The following is a 20,453-nucleotide window of genomic DNA, read 5'->3' as shown; positions in this document are numbered from 1 at the left end:
GGTGATGGCAGCAATAGGCAGCACAATCCCTTGTGTTAAAATCACTTTAAAGTCCAAGCCAAGATATTGTGAGCTAAACACAGAGAGCCTTGGAATGTCTGAATGTCATACACTATTTCCTGCTTAGGAATATTAGAAAATATTGATTTGTTGTCTCCAGTCCCTTTTAGAAATGCTTCCGTTGGAGGCATTCGATGTACTATTAACCAGAGGTATCAAACCCAATTAAAATGTAATTGGGAAATAGTTAACAAGTTACATAAAAATGCAACAGAACACAGATAATGTTAATATATGGTTTTCTAAGTCAATATGAGACCGCATGATGGATGCCATTTCCCTCTGAGTTTGACACCATTGCTGAAAGCAACCCAATGAACTTATTGGATGTCTTGGGGTTCATGTGGATGCCCATACAATTTTTTTTTTTAATCCTCACCTTCCATCTTGGAGTCAATACTGTGTATTGTCTGATAGGTGGAAGAGTGGTAAGGGTAGGCAATGGGGGTCAAGTGACTTGCCGAGGGTCACACAGCTGGGAAGTGTCTGAGGCCAGATCTGAACCCAGGATCTCCCGTCTCTAGACCTGACTCTCCATCCACTGAGCTACCCAGCTGCCCCCTGCTCATACACTTTAAAAGGCTTTTATTTCACTGGAGGGAAGGTTCACACCAAGGAGGTCACAAATACATTGTAGAGTATATAATAATGCCTTTTGCGGTTTGTGAAACACTTTCTTCCTAACAACCAAAGTAAATAATTGCTATAATCACATTTAGGCTAGTTCCTAGTTCCTAATGGATGGTCAGGATCTCAGAATATTTCCTCGATTGTTTCTGTATTTACTAGCAGAAAGAGTCGAAATTGTTCATTCAGGGGGCAACTGGGGAGCTCAGTGGATTGAGAGCCAGGCCTAGAGATGGGAGGTCCTAGGTTCAAATCTGGCCTCAGACACTTCCCAGCTGTGTGACCCTGGGCAAGTCACTTAACCCCCATTGCCCATCCTTACCACTCTTCTGCCTTGGAGCCAATACACGGTATTGACTCCAAGACGGAAGGTAAGTGTTTAAAAAAAAAAATTGTTCATTCAATTGTTCATCAATGAGGGCACAGAAGCGGTGCTGTGATGGCTGGAATTTCAAGCAGCACTAGAATACTACACAAAATGGAAGGCACGAGTAGGACTTCAGCCGGCCAGGGAGTTCTGTTTTTGCCATTTCAATGTTCCCGGACGACTAGGTGGGAACACGGCTAGGTGGGAACACGGCTAGGGCTCTGTGCCTGAAGTCAGGAAGACATAAATTCCAATCTGGCCTCAAACACTGAACAGCTGTGTGACTCTGGGCAAATCGCTCGGCTTTGTTCTGCCTCAGTTTCCTCCTGTGTTCAATGGGGATAATAACAGCATCATAGGGTAATTGTGAGGATCAAATGAGATACTATATTTAAAGCACTTAGTCCCATGTCTGGCACATAGTAGGTGCTTCCTCGTTTCTTATTCCCTTTCCTCTCCCCCAAGTACAAAAACAATTTCGGCATACAGCCGACCGATTTGCCATCGGAAATGACAAAATTGTCCTGGTGGCCGTTGTAGATGGCCATTAATAGAGATCACTTACCAAATGTTGACTCTTTCAAAGGGCTTGAGCTAGAGTTGCTGGAGTTATCCGAGATGTCTAGTTCATCATCTAATTCCGAATATATGTCTGTACCACAAAGAAGAGACGTGAGTGGTCTTCGAACAGAAAGCGCAAGAAGTAGGTCAGTGCTGACAGTTCTACAAACGGCCTCACCTTTCTCGATGTTTTCCAAGTTGTAGTTCTCATCGGACAAGATCTCATCACAGGCTCTGTCTTCGTCCTTGCCGCAGGGCTGCTGAAAGCTCTCTGGAGGGAGGTCGGCACTTTCGGAAAGCTCACTCTTCAGGCTGGCCCCACCACTGCTACTACTGCTCAGGCTGGCCTTCTCGAAATTTTCCTGCCAAGCAAAAGAAAAGATCTGATGGATTTCTTTTATGATCTTGCTCCCAGGGGAGGATTGTTACAAAAATCTATTCCAAAAGCAGGATGAGTTTTCCCCAACCTTCCCCCTCTCCCAACTCCCTTATCTCTCTCTCTCTCTCTCTCTCTCTCTCTCTCTCTCTCTCTCTCTCTCTCTCTCTCTCTTTTAACCCTTAACTTCTCTGTATTGGCTCCTAGGTGGAACAGTGACAAGGGTAGGCAATGGGGGTCAAGTGACTTGCCCAGGGTCACACAGCTGGGAAGTGTCTGAGGCCGGATTTGAACCTAAGACCTCCCGTCTCTAGGCCTGACTCTCAATCCACTGAGCTACCCAGCTGCCCCCCCTTATCTCTTCATATGCCCCCTGAACTTGTATCGCCTCTGACGGGTTTCTTCAGTCAGGCCCTTTCCTCCCTCCTGCATCCCTCACCATTTCATCTTTCAGCTCCGCCAGCCCCCAACCGGGCTAGCAGACTTCTTCTGTTCCCGTCCTTAAGCTGCTAAACAAGACTAGAGAAAAGACATGAAATGGAGCTAGCGGGAGCCATCACACCTTTATTCCATCCAATCACGCCTGGGCTTTCACTGTTACAAGGCAATTCTCTTGCTCATCACTCATTGCAGGTAGCGAGGGAGTGCAGTGGGCAGAACCAGATGGTTTGGGGCCTGGAATCAGGATGACCCAAGTTTAAATCCAGCCTCAGACACTTATGAAATGTCACCACCTCTATTTCCTTCAGTTTTCTCATTTATAAAGTGAGGATAATACAGCATCTATTCTCCATAGTTATTGTCAGGATCAAATGAGATAATATTTGTAAAAAAAGTGGGGAGGATGACTTAGCACAGTGCCTGGCACATAGTAGGTACCGCATAAGGCACAACTTCCTACTGTCTCTCTCTCTTTTTTTTAAAGCTCTTACTTTCCATCTGAGAGTTAATACTGTATATTGGGGTTCCAAGGCAGGAGTGTAAGGGCTAGGCAATGGGGTTAAGTGACTTGCCCAGGGATACAGAGCTAAGAAGTAGCTGAGGTCAGATTTGAATCTAGGACCTCCTGGCTTTCAATATATGGAGTCACCTGCCTGCCCTTTCTATTGCCTCTTTATCACACTTACCACAAAAGGTATTCCAAACCTCCTCTTCTCACACTCCCAACTCTAGCACTGACCCCTGTCCCAGGACCTCCTCCATACCACTTTAATGAAAAAATTCAGGCCATTCAATATGAATTCTTTCCATTTTTCCCATCTCCAATTTTTAATCATTTTAATACAATTATCTATTTTTTCCCCTTTGCTCCAGTTTCAGAGGAAGAGGCATATCTCATTCCTTGCTAAAAACTAACCCTGGGGCAGCTGGGTAGCTCAGTGGATGGAGAGCCAGGCTTAGAGACAGGAGGTCCTAGATTCAAATCTGGCCTCAGACATATCCCAGCTGTGTGACCCTGGGCAAGTCACTTGACCCCATTGCCTACCCTTACCACTCTTCTGCCTTGGAGCCAATACACAGTATTGATTCCAAGATGGAAGGTGAGGGTTTAAAAAAAATAAAATAAAAATAAAAACTAACCCTGCCAATCTGTTTACCCTTGAACCCTGGATCCTGTCCTCCTAACTTGTCCTTGACCGTGCTCCTTCTCGCAAAGGAATGTTGATAATCACTCCTCCTCCTCCAGCCTGTAAGCATGCCAAGGTCTCCCTTAGCCAAACAGAATTTTCCCCGGATGCTGCCTGATCTCTCTCTCTCTCTCTCTCAGACTTGTTCTCTGTCTCTTCTCTCATTGGCAACCTCCTGGAAGGAGCGGCGGGCACTCACAGTGCCCCCTTTGTTACCAGCCACTTACTGCTCAAGTCTTTGCGGCGTGACTTCTCTCCCTGCCACTCTGGAGAACGAGTTCTCTCCAAAGGGACAGAGAGTCACTAACGACCTACTTAGCACCAAAGCCAAGAGTCATATTGTTGTCCTGCCCTCCTTGACATCTCTCCACATTGAACTCCCGGCCGCTTCCTGGTTCCCTCTCATCTCTGGGCTTTCCCGACAGTGTCCTCTGATCATTGCGTCTTGGCTGTCTGCCTGGCTTCTGCCTCCACGCTGCCCTTCCAATGTGAACGTTCCCAAGGCTTGGCCCCGACCGCCTTCCTATCCCTCTACGCTCTCTCCCTTGTCGAGTGTATCTAAAACCGCAGAAGTACCGAAACTCTGAGCTGGAAATGACCCTAGAAGCCATCTATGCCTTAACAAAAAAAACTCTTCTAAGGCATACTTGACAAATGGTCATCCCACTTTTGTTTGGAAGTCTTTAGGGAACCCTCTTCTCCCTCTCCATACAGGAAGCCTAACTACGTCGCCTCACACGTTCCAACCATTTCTTTCAACAGCTTCGGTGCCTGTATCTACATCAGGAGTTCCCAAACTTTTTTGGCCTACAGCCCCCTTTCCAGAAAAAATATTACTCAGCCCCCTGGAAATTAATTTTTTAAAAATTTTAATAGCAATTAATAGGAAAGATAAAGGCACCTGTGGCCATCACCGCCCTCCTGGATCGCTGCAGCATCCACCAGGGGGCAGTGGCGCCCACTTTGGGAATCACTGATCTACATCTTCACCCTTGACATCACCCACAGTTCTAGGTCTGTATTCACAACTGGCTCCCTGATATTCTTTGGGAACTTCAAAAGGACCATGTTTAATAATGAACTCGTTTTCTAAATTGGACCCCAATGCCCCACCTGCTCTTTTTCACTTAATGCCATGACCATCTCCGCAGAATCCCCTCCAGAATGGAATCAATCAACATTTGCTTAGCCTATACATCCAAATACCTTCGTGATACCTTTGTTGTTTCTACCTTGGTAAGATCTCTTACACTGGCAGTTTTCTCCCCACTGTCCCACCCTAGTTCAGGGCCTTCTCCTGTTTTCTTGCCCACACTCATGTCACAGGATCTGTTCTTCCTGACTTCAAATGGCTCCCAATTCTGCTACTCAAGTAAAGTTCCAAATGTCGCTCCTTCCCCCCCTGCCAAAAATCTTCCAAGGTTTTCTGTTAGTGCAATCAAAAGACTAAACTCTAGCTCATGGCTTTGAAGGCCCTTCATAATCTCGCTCCAAATAGCCTTCCAGCTTTTTCCTTTTTCTTCGAATGCCATCCCTAGATACTACAAATGGTTGTTTCTTAAAACTCGATAAATATAATAAGAAAAACATAAAGAGCAACTCCAAATAAGCCTGGAGGCTTCAGTTGTCCAGAGGAAGATGAGGTCTAAGAGTTTTCACTTTTTTGCAGGTCAGTAGATAAGGCATTCCTTGTCTTCAGCAAAGCAAAGCATTTCTCTCTCTCTCTTTTTTTTTTAAACCCTTACTTTCCATCTTGGAGTCAATACTATGTATTGGCACCAAGGCAGAAGAGTGGTAAGGGCTAGGCAAATGGGGGTCAAGTGACTTGCCCAGGGTCACACAGCTGGGAAGTGTCTGAGGCCAGATTTGAACCCAGGACTTCCCATCTCTAGGCCTGGCTCTCAATCCACTGAGCTACCCAGCTGCCCCCCAAAGCATTTCTTAAAGTATTCCACATTGGTTTTTCATCTGACCCTGTGTTCACAAGTCTTGTACCAATTTTGTTGAAAATCTCCAAAATGCTGTTGGCTCTGAGTGCCAACAATGAGGTAATAAAGAAGTATTCATATGACATTCCAGTAACTAAGACAGCCAGGAATTGAGAAAAAGAAGAAAGAAAAAGGAGGGGGAGAAAGGAGAGTGAAAATAGGTAAATAGGAAGAATAGCATGGAGGAGAGAAAAGAGGGAAAGGAGAAAAAGGAGAAAGAAAAAAACAGGAGAGAGAGAGAGACAGAGAGAGAGACTTGGAGGGAGGGAGGAAGAACCCTGTGCATTTTTTTTTAACCCTTAACTTCTGTGTATTGACTTATAGGTGGAAGAGTGGTAAGGGTGGGCAATGGGGGTCAAGTGACTTGCCCAGGGTCACACAGCTGGGAAGTGTCTGAGGCCAGATTTGAACCCAGGACTTCCCATCTCTAGGCCTGACTCTCAATTCACTGAGCTACCCAGCTGCCCCCATCCCTGTGCATTTTTAAACAATGGTCTCATTAGCTTCTGGCTTCATGATGACCAGTCACCTTGGCCTGCCATGCCCTGTCCCATGCTGCTGAGAATGGTGGCCATTCTACATGCTTTCCAGATTTTGCCCCACAATGTCCATTCTTGTGACTGGTTCATTTTATTTTTTATTTTTTTAAACCCTAATATCTTTTATATATATCCTTCTATATTAATTTTATTTGTTACAGGGCTAGGCAATGGGGGTTAAGTGACTTGCCCAGGGTCACACAGCCAGGAAGTGTCTGATGCCAGATTTGAACCCAGGACCTCCCATCTCTAGGCCTGACTCTCAATCCACTGAGCCATCCAGCTGCCTCCCCCTCCCCCCGCCCCCCGACAGGTTCATTTTAAAATAAGGCAAATAAAAGAAAGTAATTGGAAATATATGTGTATATGTATATATTTTATACATATACATATATAAATGATAGACAAAGGGAACAGATCTCTGACCTCATTCCCATACAGGTGAGGAGCTCCCTCTACAAATGGAGTTTGACACCTTCTCCAAAATCCAGGATCTTATTAGAGAGTTGTCCAAAGTTCTGAGAGGCTAAGTAGGATCACACAGACCTAAGAACACCCAACCAGGAAGTGACAGAAATAGAACTTGAACTCAGGTCTTAAGGCTGGCTCTCCAGTCACCATGACAAGATGATTTGTCTTATGCCATGTCTCTGTGCATGTGTATCCAGTCAACCTTATATATATGATAAACTTTGTGCTTTATGAATTCAAATAACAATGTAAAAATAGCTATCAGACAGACAGACAGACAGATAGATAGATAGATAGATAGATAGATAGATAGATAGATAGATAGATAGATAGATGGATGGATGGATGGATAGTTTTTATGGTGTTTTAAGGTTTTATAAATGCCTTACATAGATTATCTTATTTGGTCTTTACAACAACCTAATGAAGTAGTTATCATTATTCCACCTTACAGATAAAGAAACTGAGGCTGAGAGAGATTCAGTGATCTGACCAGGGTCACCTCGCTAGTAAGTGAATAAAACAGGGTTCGAACTCAGAACTTCCTGGCTCTACATTCAATACTCAACCCTCTGTACCATCAAGCTTGCCACAGTTGTCTCTTGGGATGATTTTTTAAACATTTGCAGTTAGACTAGAGCAATTGTTAAAAATCATGCCATCCATCACTACTGAGTGGTACATATTAGTATTGTGTGTTGTCATTGGGAGTATCTTATCAGGTCGCTTGAATGAGGTTTATCAGGGGAAGCAAAAGAATCTGTGATTGTTGAGTTGATGAACTCCGGTTTCCTTTGTAGAAGCATCTTATAGGATCATAGAGTCTAGAAGAGGAAGGACTCCCAAGTCCATCTAGTGCAGAAATTCTTAACTGTTTTTGTGTCCTGGGCCCCTTTGGCAGCCGCCCGGTGAAATCTATGGACTCCTGAGAATAATATTTTTTAATTTTTTAAATAAACAAAATATACAATTACAAATGAAACCAATTATTCTCTGCTCACAGACACCCGTGCCCAGTATTTCTCTGTAGACCCCATGTTAAGAACTCCGGATCTTATAATTCATTCTCTCTTTACAAGTGAGAAAATGGAGCCCAGGGAAGGATTTGCTTAAATCCTCCTTTCACAAAGCAAGGATCGTTCAGATTCTGTCCCCATTTCACCATTCTTTTGGGAAGCTAAATCCTTCTGGGCCTCGATCTCCAGGGCTCTTGAGTCTATGCTCTATCTCTCACTGCTGCCTCTAAATCATTACAAAATTCTGCTAAGGCTGCCAAGGAAGAGATCCCACCCTCTTCCTCAGGACCTCATTTCGCAGGCTTATGAAGGAATTGGTAGGTTAGCATGGCGAGGCAAAATTAATTAGAACAGAATTATATAGAACAGAATTAAATAGACTATCCCTCAAAGGGGTAACTGTTAGGCCTATATTTTGGTTTAAATCTCAGCTCTCTAAGTGCGGAGGTGGGTGGCCTACGTATAAAACACAGGCATGTAAACCAAAGGCCTAGGCTGGGGTCTTACCAGACTGTGAACTCAATACAGGAAGGAAACCACATAATTCTCATGGAGCTAATATGAAGTCGGTGCTTCACAGAGATTGGCACCCTTGGATATCCCAGAGACAAGCAGTTGGTAATCTGACCAATTCAGGATAAGAACCAGCTGGAACTCGACATATAATAGTGTTGGCTTTCTGGGAATAGGGCAAAGGGGCTTTCAGAATTAGAGGGGAGACCCTTGGGTGTTATTTAGGATCTGCCACAGAAGAGAGACCAGACCAGATTAGTTGAGCACCTGGGCCTTCCAGAAAAGGATGGGCAGCTGGGTAGCTCAGTGGATTGAAAGCCAGGCCTAGAGATGGGAAGTCCTGGGTTCAAATATGGCCTCAGCTACTTCCTAACTGTATGACCCTGGGCAAGTCACTTGACCCCCACTGCCCACCCTTACCACTCTTCCACCTATGAGACAATACACCGAAGTTAAGGGTTTTAAAAAAACAAAAGGATGACCACATTTTATACACCAATATGGTATCTCCAGTTTACCAGAGATATTTTTGTTGTCGTTTAGCCCTTTTCAATTGTGTCCAAATCTTTGTGACCCCATTTGTGGTTTTCTTGGTAAAGATATTATTTGTTTCTCTCTTAGATGAGGCCGATAGGGTTAAACGACTTGCCTAGGGCTACACAGAGAGTGTCGGAGGCCACATTTGAACTCAGGTTCTCCCAACCCCAGGGCTGGTGCTTATCTACTGTAGTGCCACCTAGCTGCCCCATCGTGGAGACTGGACAACGCCATTATTGCCACCATGGAAACTGTCACCGTAATGCAGGTTGTGTGCCCGTCAGCCCAGGGCTGGGACAGGCCTAATGATGCCAAGCTCAGTTTCCCTTCATATAAAGTAGTTTTTTCCTGTGTGCAATTGATCATGATACACTTTTAGTGGAGAAGCTACTAGCAGTGGCAAACTGGCATTATCCAAATTAGCTGTGACAACTGGCAGCAAACACACAAGGCTCATTTTATTGAAAGTAGCACAATTAAAAAGAAACGCTGCCCAGGTCGTTAGCTTCCCAGAGAAAAAGCCAGGAATGGGTCCAGAGGAGGATGCCTGCTCTACCCCGCACACGCTCCCCAGCAGGGGCATAATAAATTCATGTTTGCTCTCAGAAGAGTCGAGTTTCTATTTGTGGCCCTCTCCTCCACCCTTTTTTCTTCTGCCGCTTTGGCTGAGGCCTGTCTTCTTGTGTGCACAAATAGGTGGGGGTACCAGGTGTTTGGAAGAGATTCATTTGGCAAAGAAGGATCTTTGAAGCCTGGCAACCACTTTCCAGGGTTTGAATGGGTGATAGGTAACTCAGAGAAAATGTTTAATGATGAAGGATCGTAACTGCGGCTTTCTAGTAGACTAACTTCATCCCTAAAGGACAAGATCTAGATGCCAGGTTGACTGGTTGTCATTCAGGGAGGAACTAAGGGGTTCGTACAACCACAGCAGGCTCTAGTGGGCAGCGACTCCAAAGGAAAGGAGCACTCAGTCTCCTCTTCATCCCCGAGCTGCTACTGAAGGATATGATGGGGAGAGGCAGAGGCGTCCTGGAAAATGGTCACTGCACTCCATATTCCACGTAGGCCTTTCCCCAGCCCAAGGAGGGAGGAAGATCTGTCAATAAGACCATATATTTCTTTTGGGTGCCTGGACATAGTGTCTACTTTATTGGAGTAATAGTGGGGAATGTTTTAAGCATTTCTCAATTGGGTCATTTGGTATTTCCATGACTTCCACAGAATCTCCAAAGTCCCGAGGCATCTTCCTTTCTTGGTGCCCCCCAGAGCATGAGAGAAGTTAATGTTCTTTAAGTTAGACCGGTCCAGTCAGGAAGGCCATTTTGAGGACTCTACAGCTTAAAACTGACTAAAGACGAAGGATCAAATTAAAAAAGAAAAGCATTATCTTCAAGGGGGGATCTTTATCTCAAAGTTTTAGTCTAGAGTGTTTCTTTATAATAGAACTATCAAAAACCTTAAAATGGGTATTTATAATAAAAATATTAATTTTGATATCACCACCTAATTAGGGTGCCACTTCCATCATGATACCATTGCAATTAGAACTGCGTGGAAACATCGGTACATTACTGAACTGTCAGCAAATGAAAGAAATCCATGAACACGAATGCCTTTGAGATGCTGATGACATTTAAATGAAAAGCATACAGTAAATGTCAAATTTACCATGTTCAGTAACTTCTAAAACAGTTTTCCCTCCTTCCTGCCAAATTAGTATCTAAATGGATCTTTTGTCTTTCTTACTCGTAAAAGAGTTTTCATCATCATCGTCTTCACAATCGCCATCATCGATGCTAGCATTTACATAGTACTTTGAAGTTTGCAAAAAACTTTACAAATGTCATATCTCATTTTATCCTGAGCAGTAAATAAATGCTGGTTGACCGACTTACTGAATAACAATATGAATATGAATAGTGATAGTGGGTCTACGACAAGACGTCGGCCAACACTGCCAATGAAAACATATTCTGAAAATATTGACAGCTGTCTTATTCTAGTGAATTATGAGAAAGACATTTGCACATCACTTTCTATATATTATTTTATCTTAGCATCAGTTTGTTTCTTTTACTTCAAAATACCAGACTAACCTACCAATCAGACTTAAGGTAGGTTTTGTTACTGCTCAGTACTGTACCGTGTTTGATTAAACTCAGTCATCCCTTTTTCTTAGGGAATAGGCAGATAGAAAAAACAAGATAGAAGAAGTGATTAAGTCGAAACAAACACTTTGACTTTATTTTGATCAATTAACGATACGCATTTACTGAGCTCTGCCATGATACAAGATACAAGAGAGTATAGCATTAGATAGATGGCCAGTCCAATGGCAAAAGAATTATTAAGGTAAGTAATTAGTACCAAAAAATCCAAAGATTTTCCCAAAGAATAACATCTTTTTGGATACTGATGTTTTTATTTGAATGATTCATAAATGTTGAGCTTCAAAGGCAACTGGAAACTTTATCAGAAGAGGCAGATGGTGGCATCATAGAGTTCAGAGGACTGAGCCTATAGTCAGGAAGACCTGGATTCAAATCTAGTCTCAGACACTCACCAACTGGGTGACCATGGGTAAGTCCTTTAACTCCCATCTGCCTCAGTTTCATTAAACATAAAAGCATGATGATAAAAATAACTACACTGCCCAAGGTAAAGGGTTTCCATTATAATGATCATGAAGGTATTAAAGATGTATTCAAAAGCTAACTCTAATGTGCAAAGGGTTCATGGATCAGACTTATGGATATATTTCTAACATTTCACATGATTGATTTCTGAATCCTTAAATTGGATGGGATGTAAATTTTCTTAAGTCTTTATTATTATCTGCAGCCTGGAAGGCTAGCTAGCAATGGGTAAAATTCCTTTGTAATGGCAAAGACTTACACTTAACATCTAGATAAGCTTGGTGCCAGTGGTCTGGGAAGGAGAAGGTTGATCAAAGTCAGAAAGGACCTTGAAGGGAGCTTCTTTCCTGGGCACCCTGCCGTACAATTGTGTTGCTATCAGTTCCTCTATCTTGTAATTGGTTGTCAATATGATGGTAATACTTCTGTTGTTTTACTTGTTTGATTGACATCCCCAGAATGCCCTATCCCAGGATCCTAAATAAAATCAGTTCAGCTCACTCATTCTCTTTCTCTGATTTTCAGAGGAAGAGCTGACAGGCCGATATGTTTTCTTTATCTGTGTCGTTCATCCCTTAATCTTTTTTTTTTTTTTAAACCCTTACCTTCCACCTTGGAGTCACTACTGTGTATTGCCTCCAAGGCAGAAGAGTGGTAAGGGTAGGCAATGGGGGTCAAGTGACTTGCCCAGGGTCACACAGCTGGGAACATCCCTTAATCTTTAAACCTTACATTCATATTCTCCCAGCTTTTGGCTCCCCTTCTAGGTAATTAGACCCATGCAAGAATTTTGTGAAGAGGCTGGTTCTCTTCACAAGGTGGTTGTAAGGATTAAAGGAGATGATATTTATACAAAGTGCTTAGCATAGTGCATGGCGCATTATTGTTGTTGCTGTTGTTTGGTCACAGCTGACTCTTTGTGAAGCCCTGGACCATAGAGTGCCAAGCCCTCTGTCCTATACTATCTCCCAAAGTCTGTCCAAATTCATGTTTATTCCTTCCATGACACTATCTACCCATCTCATCCTCTGCCATCTACTTTTCCTTTTGTCTTCAATCTTTCCCAACCAAAATCAGGGTCTTTTCCAAAGAGTCTTCTGTCTTCTCATTCTGTAGTCAAAGTTTTAAGTTTCAGCTTCGGTATTTGATCTTCCAATGAATCATCTGAATTAATTTAAGTATTGACTGATTTGATCTCCTTGTTGTCCAAAAGACTCTCAAAAGTCTTCTCTAGGGGGCAGCTGGGTGACTCTGAATTGAGAGTCAGGCCCAGAGACGGGAAGTCCTAGGTTCAAATATGGTCTCAGACACTTCCCAGCTGTGTCACCCTGAGCAAGTCACTTGACCCCCATTGTTTAGCCCTTACCATTCTTCTGCCTTGGAACCAATACATAGTATTGACTCCAAGATGGAAGGTAGGGGTTATTTAAAAAAAAAAAAAAGGCTTCTCCAGTATCATAATTCAAAAGCATTGATTCGGCAGTGCTTTGCTTTCTTTATATTCCAACTCTTATAGCCATATATTGCTACTAGAAATAAGATAGTTTTGCCTATAGAGACCTTTGTCCAAGTTGATGTTTTTGATGTTTCTAATTTTTAGTTTGCAGTCCAGATTTGCCATAGCTTTTCTTCTAAGAAGCAAGTCTTTTAATTTCATGTCTATAGTCGATATGTGCAGTGATCAAGAATATAAAATCTGACAACAGCTTCCGTTTCTTCTCCCTCTATACACCAGGAAGTAATGGGACCAATTGCTATGACTTAGAGTTTTTCTCAAGTTAATCTTCATGTTAGTCCTCCTCTTTCAGCCTCATCAAGCAGCTTCTTAACTCTTCTTCACTTTCTGCCATCACATATAGGAGGCACTTAATGAAAGCTTTTTTCCTTCTCTCCTCTAAGAACCAAAGTAACCAACATCTAGAACAAGTGACTGCTACCGCAGCTTAGAAAACATGTCCAAAGAGTAAGTGTGAGCATAAAACATGGCAGCCAAATGGGGCATAAAGACATTATTATGCTAAATGAAGATTATCTGTCCTGGGCTCTAAACCAGCAACAATCCTTAGAAAGAAGTGAGTATAATATTATTTCATTTGTCTTGACAGTTATTTTTCATCATGATTCCAATGGTGTTTAGGATTTATCAAGCACCCATATGGCCAGACAGACTTTCATTTAAGAGCTTGGATGTGGTGGCTTCTGTCTTCTCCACCCTTAGCAACTTCTCCTATCTTATCCTTGAACAGAGATTGGAGAGAGAGCACTGGACTCTCACAGTTTTCCAGGGAAGAGAATCAATAATTGTATCTAAAAGAGAGACAATCCAGCAATGGAGAGCTAGACTTCCATGATAAAGTGAGGGGAAGGAAATATAAACCAGGCTTTGTCTGCTACTCATGGAGTTTCCATAAAACAAGGAGCCAGAAAGTCACCCCTCAACACAAGAAGTCTCTGAAGTCTCCTAGCTCTACTGACCTCCTTCAGGAGAAAACACCATTTTAGTAGTTGAATGGGGAGCCACTTTGTAGGCCTGATTCAATGACAAATGATCAAAGAGTGGGGTCATATAGCAGGAAAGTTTAAAGAGAAAGTTGTGGGATTTGAAACTAGAAAAGGATACAATCAATACATATTGTAAACTAATAGAAAATTATCTGAAAACCTGAAATAAAAAGAAAATGAGACAAAAAGTTCTACAAGAACCACAAGCAATAATGAAACAATAAGAAACTCCAGGTAGTTCAAAAGATCAAGAAAATTCAAAGAAGAAATATGAATGAAATTAAAAGTGAAATTAGATTGGGAATCAATAGCATTAGGCAGTTTGAAAACATAATAAAAAGAGAAAATAGAGAAACTTCAAAATTATACAGTATCTGAAAAAGAAAATTGCAGATTTGAAGCTTAAATAGAGATGTGATGGGAAGGTGACAGGTAAGCAACATAAGAGAGTATATAAATTATATACAAAGTGATTGATCTTGAAAACAAAATTCACAAAGCTAATTTTGTAGAGTATAGGTATCTTAAAGAGAGAAAAAACCAATTAACTGAAAAGGCTGAATACCAAACTGCAAGAACTAATAGAAGAAACTTGCTCAAAAGTAGTAAAAACAAAGAACAATAAATTGGTTGAAATAATTGAACAGATCACTAATCGAAAGAAACCCCAAGCTTTAATCACCAAGGAATTTAGCGTTAAATTCACTCCCGATTTGACCATCCTAGGACCACTCACTCATGAGAAATCAAAGAAGACACTGCATAATTATGTTTCAAAAAGCAAAAGAAAATAAGAACCCTCCCCCAGAGAAGCAGATACTGCAAAGCTGAACTTGCATATCAATGTGAAAAGTGATTTTAAAACAATTCTATATGAGAAACCAGAAACAGGTACTTCAAAAGAGAGACATAAAAAGGTAAGTAAATTCAGGGTATGGTGACTCACATTTATAATTTCTGCTACTGAGGGGTCTGAAAGCTGGTGGATTGCCTGCCCCTGTGAGTTTTGAGCTACAGTGGGATTAAGGTGATTGTGTTCCCATTAAGTCTTGTGCTAACACACTGAGTCTCTAGCAGTGGTGAGCCTCCAGGTTGGCCCAAATCAGAAATGGAACACAAGGGGTCAGCTGGTAAATAGGTGAATGGCCATTATACCTAGAGTGGGCAAAGTGGGGAGACCCAGCCCCCAAAATAAACAAAAAAACTGGAGGTGGGAATGGGGAATGAATTAAACAAAGTTAATTAAAAAAAGATAAAATAATGAAATAAACTCATGATTCTGAGATAAGGAAAAAAGTTTATTTTCCAAAATTTCATATTGATTTAAGAAAGGCCCAAGAGAGATCTGGTACAATGCAGAGATCAAACCTAGATTTGGAGTCTGGGGACCTGGATATAAAAACTGGCTACTGGCTACCTCTTGGATGTTGGCCATGTATTATTGTTCCTAGGCCTCAAATTTCAAATTTGTAAAATAAAAAAAGTTAGACCAGATGCTCTCTGATTTCTTCTTGGACCTCATCTAGAACTCTTAACATCTAGAGGTCAAAGAACCTAAGGAAAGAAAAAGTAAAAGAGGTTTAAAGACTTGGGAGGAGGGAAGGGAATATAATTGAATTAATACTATACAGGCTAAAACATATTCTCCATAAATGAAGTATTTTGGCGTAGATGGGGTTAACACAAACTGGCTCAGTTAGGGAGAGTGGAAGTAAGAGAAAAGAAGGTACCATATTTAGACTCCAGCTTGCCTTCATTTAAGATGAGACAGAAGGGAGGAGTTTCTTCTATCTCTTATCAACCTGAGGAAGTGTGAAAGCATAAGGTATGCACAATTGATGGAAGATGCCTAGGAGAAGAGGAACTAACAAGGACTTTATACCAGATTTTGTTTGAGGGAGCAGGTACCAGAGACCTTATTTCTGAGAAATATTCATGCTTCTAAGAACCCTATACCATTGCAGAAGAATATCCCTGAAGGTATTTATGAGAAAGAGGGAGAATATACTGACCTTGGGATAGGTGAGTGGTGAATATAATAGAGGTCCTGCCTATAGCAGGACTATGATTCATGGACACATAAGAATGACTTCTACCAGAACTGCCTCCTTCTTGAATATTTTTGTGACTTTGGCTCATCAAAACACCACTCAAAAACAAAAAAGCCTCTATGCTGAAAAATATATATTGGAGGAGGCCAACAAGGCGACTTAGTGGACTGAAAAGCCAGGTTCAGGAATAGGTGGCCCTTGTTCAAATTTGGCCTCAGACACTTCCTAGCTGCTTCACTCCCATTGCCTAGCCCTTACATGTTCTTCTGCCCTGGAATAGCATGCAATATTAATTCTAAGACAGAAGGTGAGGGTTTAAAATATATAGGGAAAGAGTGTACACAAAAACTATTCTACAGCTGGTAAATGAATGGACTAGAGGAGAAAGAGCCAAGCTTTTCACCCAAAATCCCTATGCAGATTTCAGAAGAGACTAGAATGAAAAGGAAACAAAGAGAGAGAGAGGAAGTCAATTAATATTTCTCACAAAAGGGTACCACAAATGAATGTTATTTAATGTTAGAACTGATGAGATAAAGGCACAAAGAAGGTGTCTAAACTGTACTCTCATCTGAAATAGGTGAAGAGTGAAAAAGAAAAAGAAATAACTTAAAGTTAAGAAACTTGGAGAAGAAGGCAAGAAAATTGGAGAAGGATAGAGAAAGCCTATGGCTGAAAATTGGGCTTGAAATAAGTATACCTAGACATATGTACTAAACCCTTACTTAAAAAAGAAGGGTGGGGCAGCTGGGTAGCTCAGTGGAGTGAGAGTCAGGCCTAGAGACAGGAGGTCCTAGGTTCAAACCCGGCCTCAGCCACTTCCCAGCTGTGTGACCCTGGGCAAGTCACTTGACCCCCATTGCCCACCCTTACCAATCTTCCACCTATGAGACAATACACCGAAGTACAAGGGTTTAAAAAAAAAGGGGGAAATCAATATCAGAATAAAATGGAGGAAAAGACAAATATAACCCTTAAAATTCTAAATGCAAACTAAAGAGCCTCCCCAAAAAAAGGAAAGAGAAATTTTAGTATGACTAAGACAATACCCAACAATTTGTAGCAGAAAAAAACTAATAAAATAAATCACTCATACACATACACACACATACATACATACAAACTAAATGGCATATATCTAAAAGCAGAAAAAAATTATCAAAAGTTCAATAATGCATGGAGAATAACAAAATAATTATAGGAAAGTTTAATGCTCCTCTCTCAGAAATAGAAAAGTCTAATTAAAAAAAAACAGAAGAAAACTACAAAGCAGAACAGTCCGTTTGAAAAATTAGATTTAAAAAGCTCAAGTCATAATCTGAGATTTAAAAATATACATTTAAAATAGCACCTTTGTAAAAATTGATTTTTAGCTTAGGTTCAAAGAAATTATGAACAAATGCTAAAAGGTAACACTATTAAGCACATCCTTCATGGATTACAATACAATAAAATAAAATAATTTATGCAAGAAAACCACTAAATATATAGGTTTAAGTGCATAGTAATGATATTCTTTTTTTTCCTTTTTTTAAAAATCCTTAACTTCTGTGTATTGGCTTATAGGTGGAAGAGTGGTAAGGGTGGGCAATGGGGGTCAAGTGACTTGCCCAGGGTCACACAGCTGGGAAGTGTCTGAGGCCATATTTGAATCCTGTCTCTAGGCTTGGCTCTCAGTCCCTTGAGCTACCTAGCTGCCCCTAGTAATGATATTCTTAACAATGAGTGGGTTCAAAAAATGAATCATAGAAGCAATAACTATGAAAAAGAGAAAAACAATGAGACAACACACCAAAAATTATAAAAATTACATCTCTGAAAACATAAAATAATAACAAAAAGAGAAAGGATTCATGAACTGAGTTTACGATTTAAAAAATAGAAAATCAACACATTAACAAACTCAAAAAAATAAGAAATTCACATTGAAAAGAAAAATAAAAGACTAGTGTTCCATCCTCAATTTAAGCTATTAAAGCTTAAAATGGCTCCAAGACTTTTGTAACATCCTCTATAAATTATAGAGAAAACTGAGTACCCATTTTAAAAAATACAAAATGAATAAACTTTTAGCATACTCATCAAAAAAAGAGGAAAATAAAATTAGGAAAATGAAAAGTGAACAGAGTAAAAAAAAAAAGAAATAAGAAAGTGATCAGAAATTGTAACATACAATGATATATTAATAAAAAATGAGAAAAATATAATTAACCAAACTACAAAAAAAATTAAAAAGGATAATCATCTAACAACAAATGGAGGTCTTAAAACATGTTATTTCAGAAATTGAACACTGAGCATAACATGAATGAACCACCAAAGTGGGAGAAGGGGACTTCAGGGGAGAAAAGTCTACCATTAATTCAAAAGTGAATTCTATAAAATATCTAAAGAGCAAAGAACTGAGAAGGTCCTCTACCAAAATATCCCTATGAAATAATTACAGACCTAATACTCAAAATTTACTGGGATAAGAGAAAGAAATATAACTACAGACAAATTTCAGCAGTGGATATTTATGCAAAAATTTTAAAATGCAATTTTATCAAAGAGGTCAAAACAACATCTTCTCCAAAAATCACTATGAACAAGTTGGATTTATATCAAGCATTCAAGGTGATTAGGAAACAATTAATATAATTAACCAAACTACAAAAAAAAAAACCTCACAGTGATTTTATCAATAAATAAAAATGTCTTTGGCAAAAAACAGTATTCACTAATATAAAAGTCCATTTAGCAAAGACATGACTAAAATAAAAAACTAATACTATTTTATATCGAAAAATAGCTCCTAGTAGCTATTTTATATATTTTAGAAATGCTAACTATATATAATAATAAGATAGGAAAGAAAAATGAGAAATAAACACAAGCAAAGAATAGATTAAAATAGTTCTTATTTGCAGATAACTAAACCTTAGAGAATTAGCAAATGAACTAATCAAGATTTATAATGTCTGTGAAGTCTGAATACACATTAAAGACAAGCAAATCATCAGCATTTCCATAAAACAGAAGCAAAACTACATAGGAAGAGATGATCATTTTCATTCAGGATGACTATAAAACATATAAAACATCTTGTAATTAAATTAGACATACTCATCTTAAATATGATCTGCTCTTTAAAGAAATAAAGGAAGACAAGGAATTAAAGGGATAGTCATTACTCATGGTTGGTCAGGGTCAAATTTTTATTCTTTTGGTATTCTTAAAGGTAGACAAAAGAATAAAAATTTACTTGGAAAAATAAAAGGTCTAGACTCTCAAGGACTACTTAAAAAAGAGTTAGGAAAGAAGAGAGAAAATAGTACTTCCAGATGTTAAACCACATTATAAAACAATAATCATACCAACTCTTTGATATTGTATTAGAAAACAGAAATATGTCAAAGTAATAGATTAGATGAATAAGAATCAAAAAGAACCACATGTAGTCACCCAGTGTTCAATATACCAGAGAACATTAAACTCCTGGGAGAAGGGCTATTCACTTGACAGGAACTTAAAGCAGATCAATAAAAATTAGAACATTACATTATAACCTATAAGTAAATAGTTTAAATATAAAAGGCTACCCATACCACCACCTCCACCAATCAGTGACAAATGGAAGAAACCTTTAGAATTGGGACTAGAGAAACAAATGTCAATCAAAGGATAGGAGGGACAATAAAAGAGAGCATAAAAAATTTAATTAAATAAAATTAAAACTTTCTTCCATCAATAAAATCAGTGATGCTAGAACATAAGAAGGGAAAAGTATTAAGTACAAATAAACAAAAAGCACCAAATATTTTTCATTAATACCCAAGAAAAAGAATTCATCTACACTCAGATGAATATGACTAAGTCAGTTCCCAAAAGGTAAGAAATCAAAGGCTATGAATACTTTTCAAAAGAAAAATTGCACATTATCAATAACCATTTAAAAATCACACTAATCATTATGTACTAATAATAATCAAAGATTTTATTAGGATGCCATGCAAATTAGCATTAGTTAATGGCTAAATTAATTAATTAAAATCAAAATTTTAAAATTCTGAAGTTTCATATTAGGCCTCTCAAAATATTAAATATAACAAAAGGCAGAAATAGTCACTGTTAGTAGGACTGTGGAAAGATGGGAACAAAAATATACTGTAGGTAGAGCTGTGAACTGGTGGTCCAGAATTTCTGGAAAATAATTTTTAACACTGTGAAAAAAAGTACTAAGCTGTTCCTATCTTTGCCTCAGTGATCATATATGTATATAGCAGTTTAATTATGTTAACAGTAATACATGTATTTAGTTTATAAATTTATATTTGCATTATATGATAATGTTTCATGAGTTGTGGAGCAAAAAATTGGTGCTCAACCCTATGTTGATACACAGATTTGCTCTTTTTTTTTTTTTTTTTTTTTTTTTTTTTAAATCCTCACCTTCTGTTTTGGAGTCAATACTGGGTACTGGCTCCAAGGCAGAACAGTGGTAAAGGCTAGGCAATGGGAGTCAAGTGACTTGCCCAGGGTCACACAGCTGGGAAGTGTCTGAGGCCAGACTTGAACCCAGGACCTCCCATGTCTAGG

General features: G+C 39.7%; 1 protein-coding gene across 1 annotated transcript in view; it reads right to left on the bottom strand.

Annotated features, from left to right (window-relative positions):
• The window catches only part of NEK10 (NIMA related kinase 10), a 271,988-nt gene that overhangs the window by 62,280 nt on the left and 189,255 nt on the right, over positions 1-20,453 (bottom strand). Inside the window, exons 27-28 of the mRNA XM_044678880.1 lie at positions 1,794-1,977; positions 1,620-1,706 (exon numbers count right to left, since the gene is read on the bottom strand). Coding sequence (XP_044534815.1) covers positions 1,620-1,706; positions 1,794-1,977 — 271 coding nt within the window. The remainder of the gene's footprint in view (positions 1-1,619; positions 1,707-1,793; positions 1,978-20,453) is intronic.

The sequence above is a fragment of the Gracilinanus agilis genome, chromosome 5, assembly GCF_016433145.1.
Source record: "Gracilinanus agilis isolate LMUSP501 chromosome 5, AgileGrace, whole genome shotgun sequence".
NCBI lineage: Eukaryota > Metazoa > Chordata > Mammalia > Didelphimorphia > Didelphidae > Gracilinanus > Gracilinanus agilis.
This window is presented reverse-complemented; position numbering and strand designations above follow the sequence as displayed.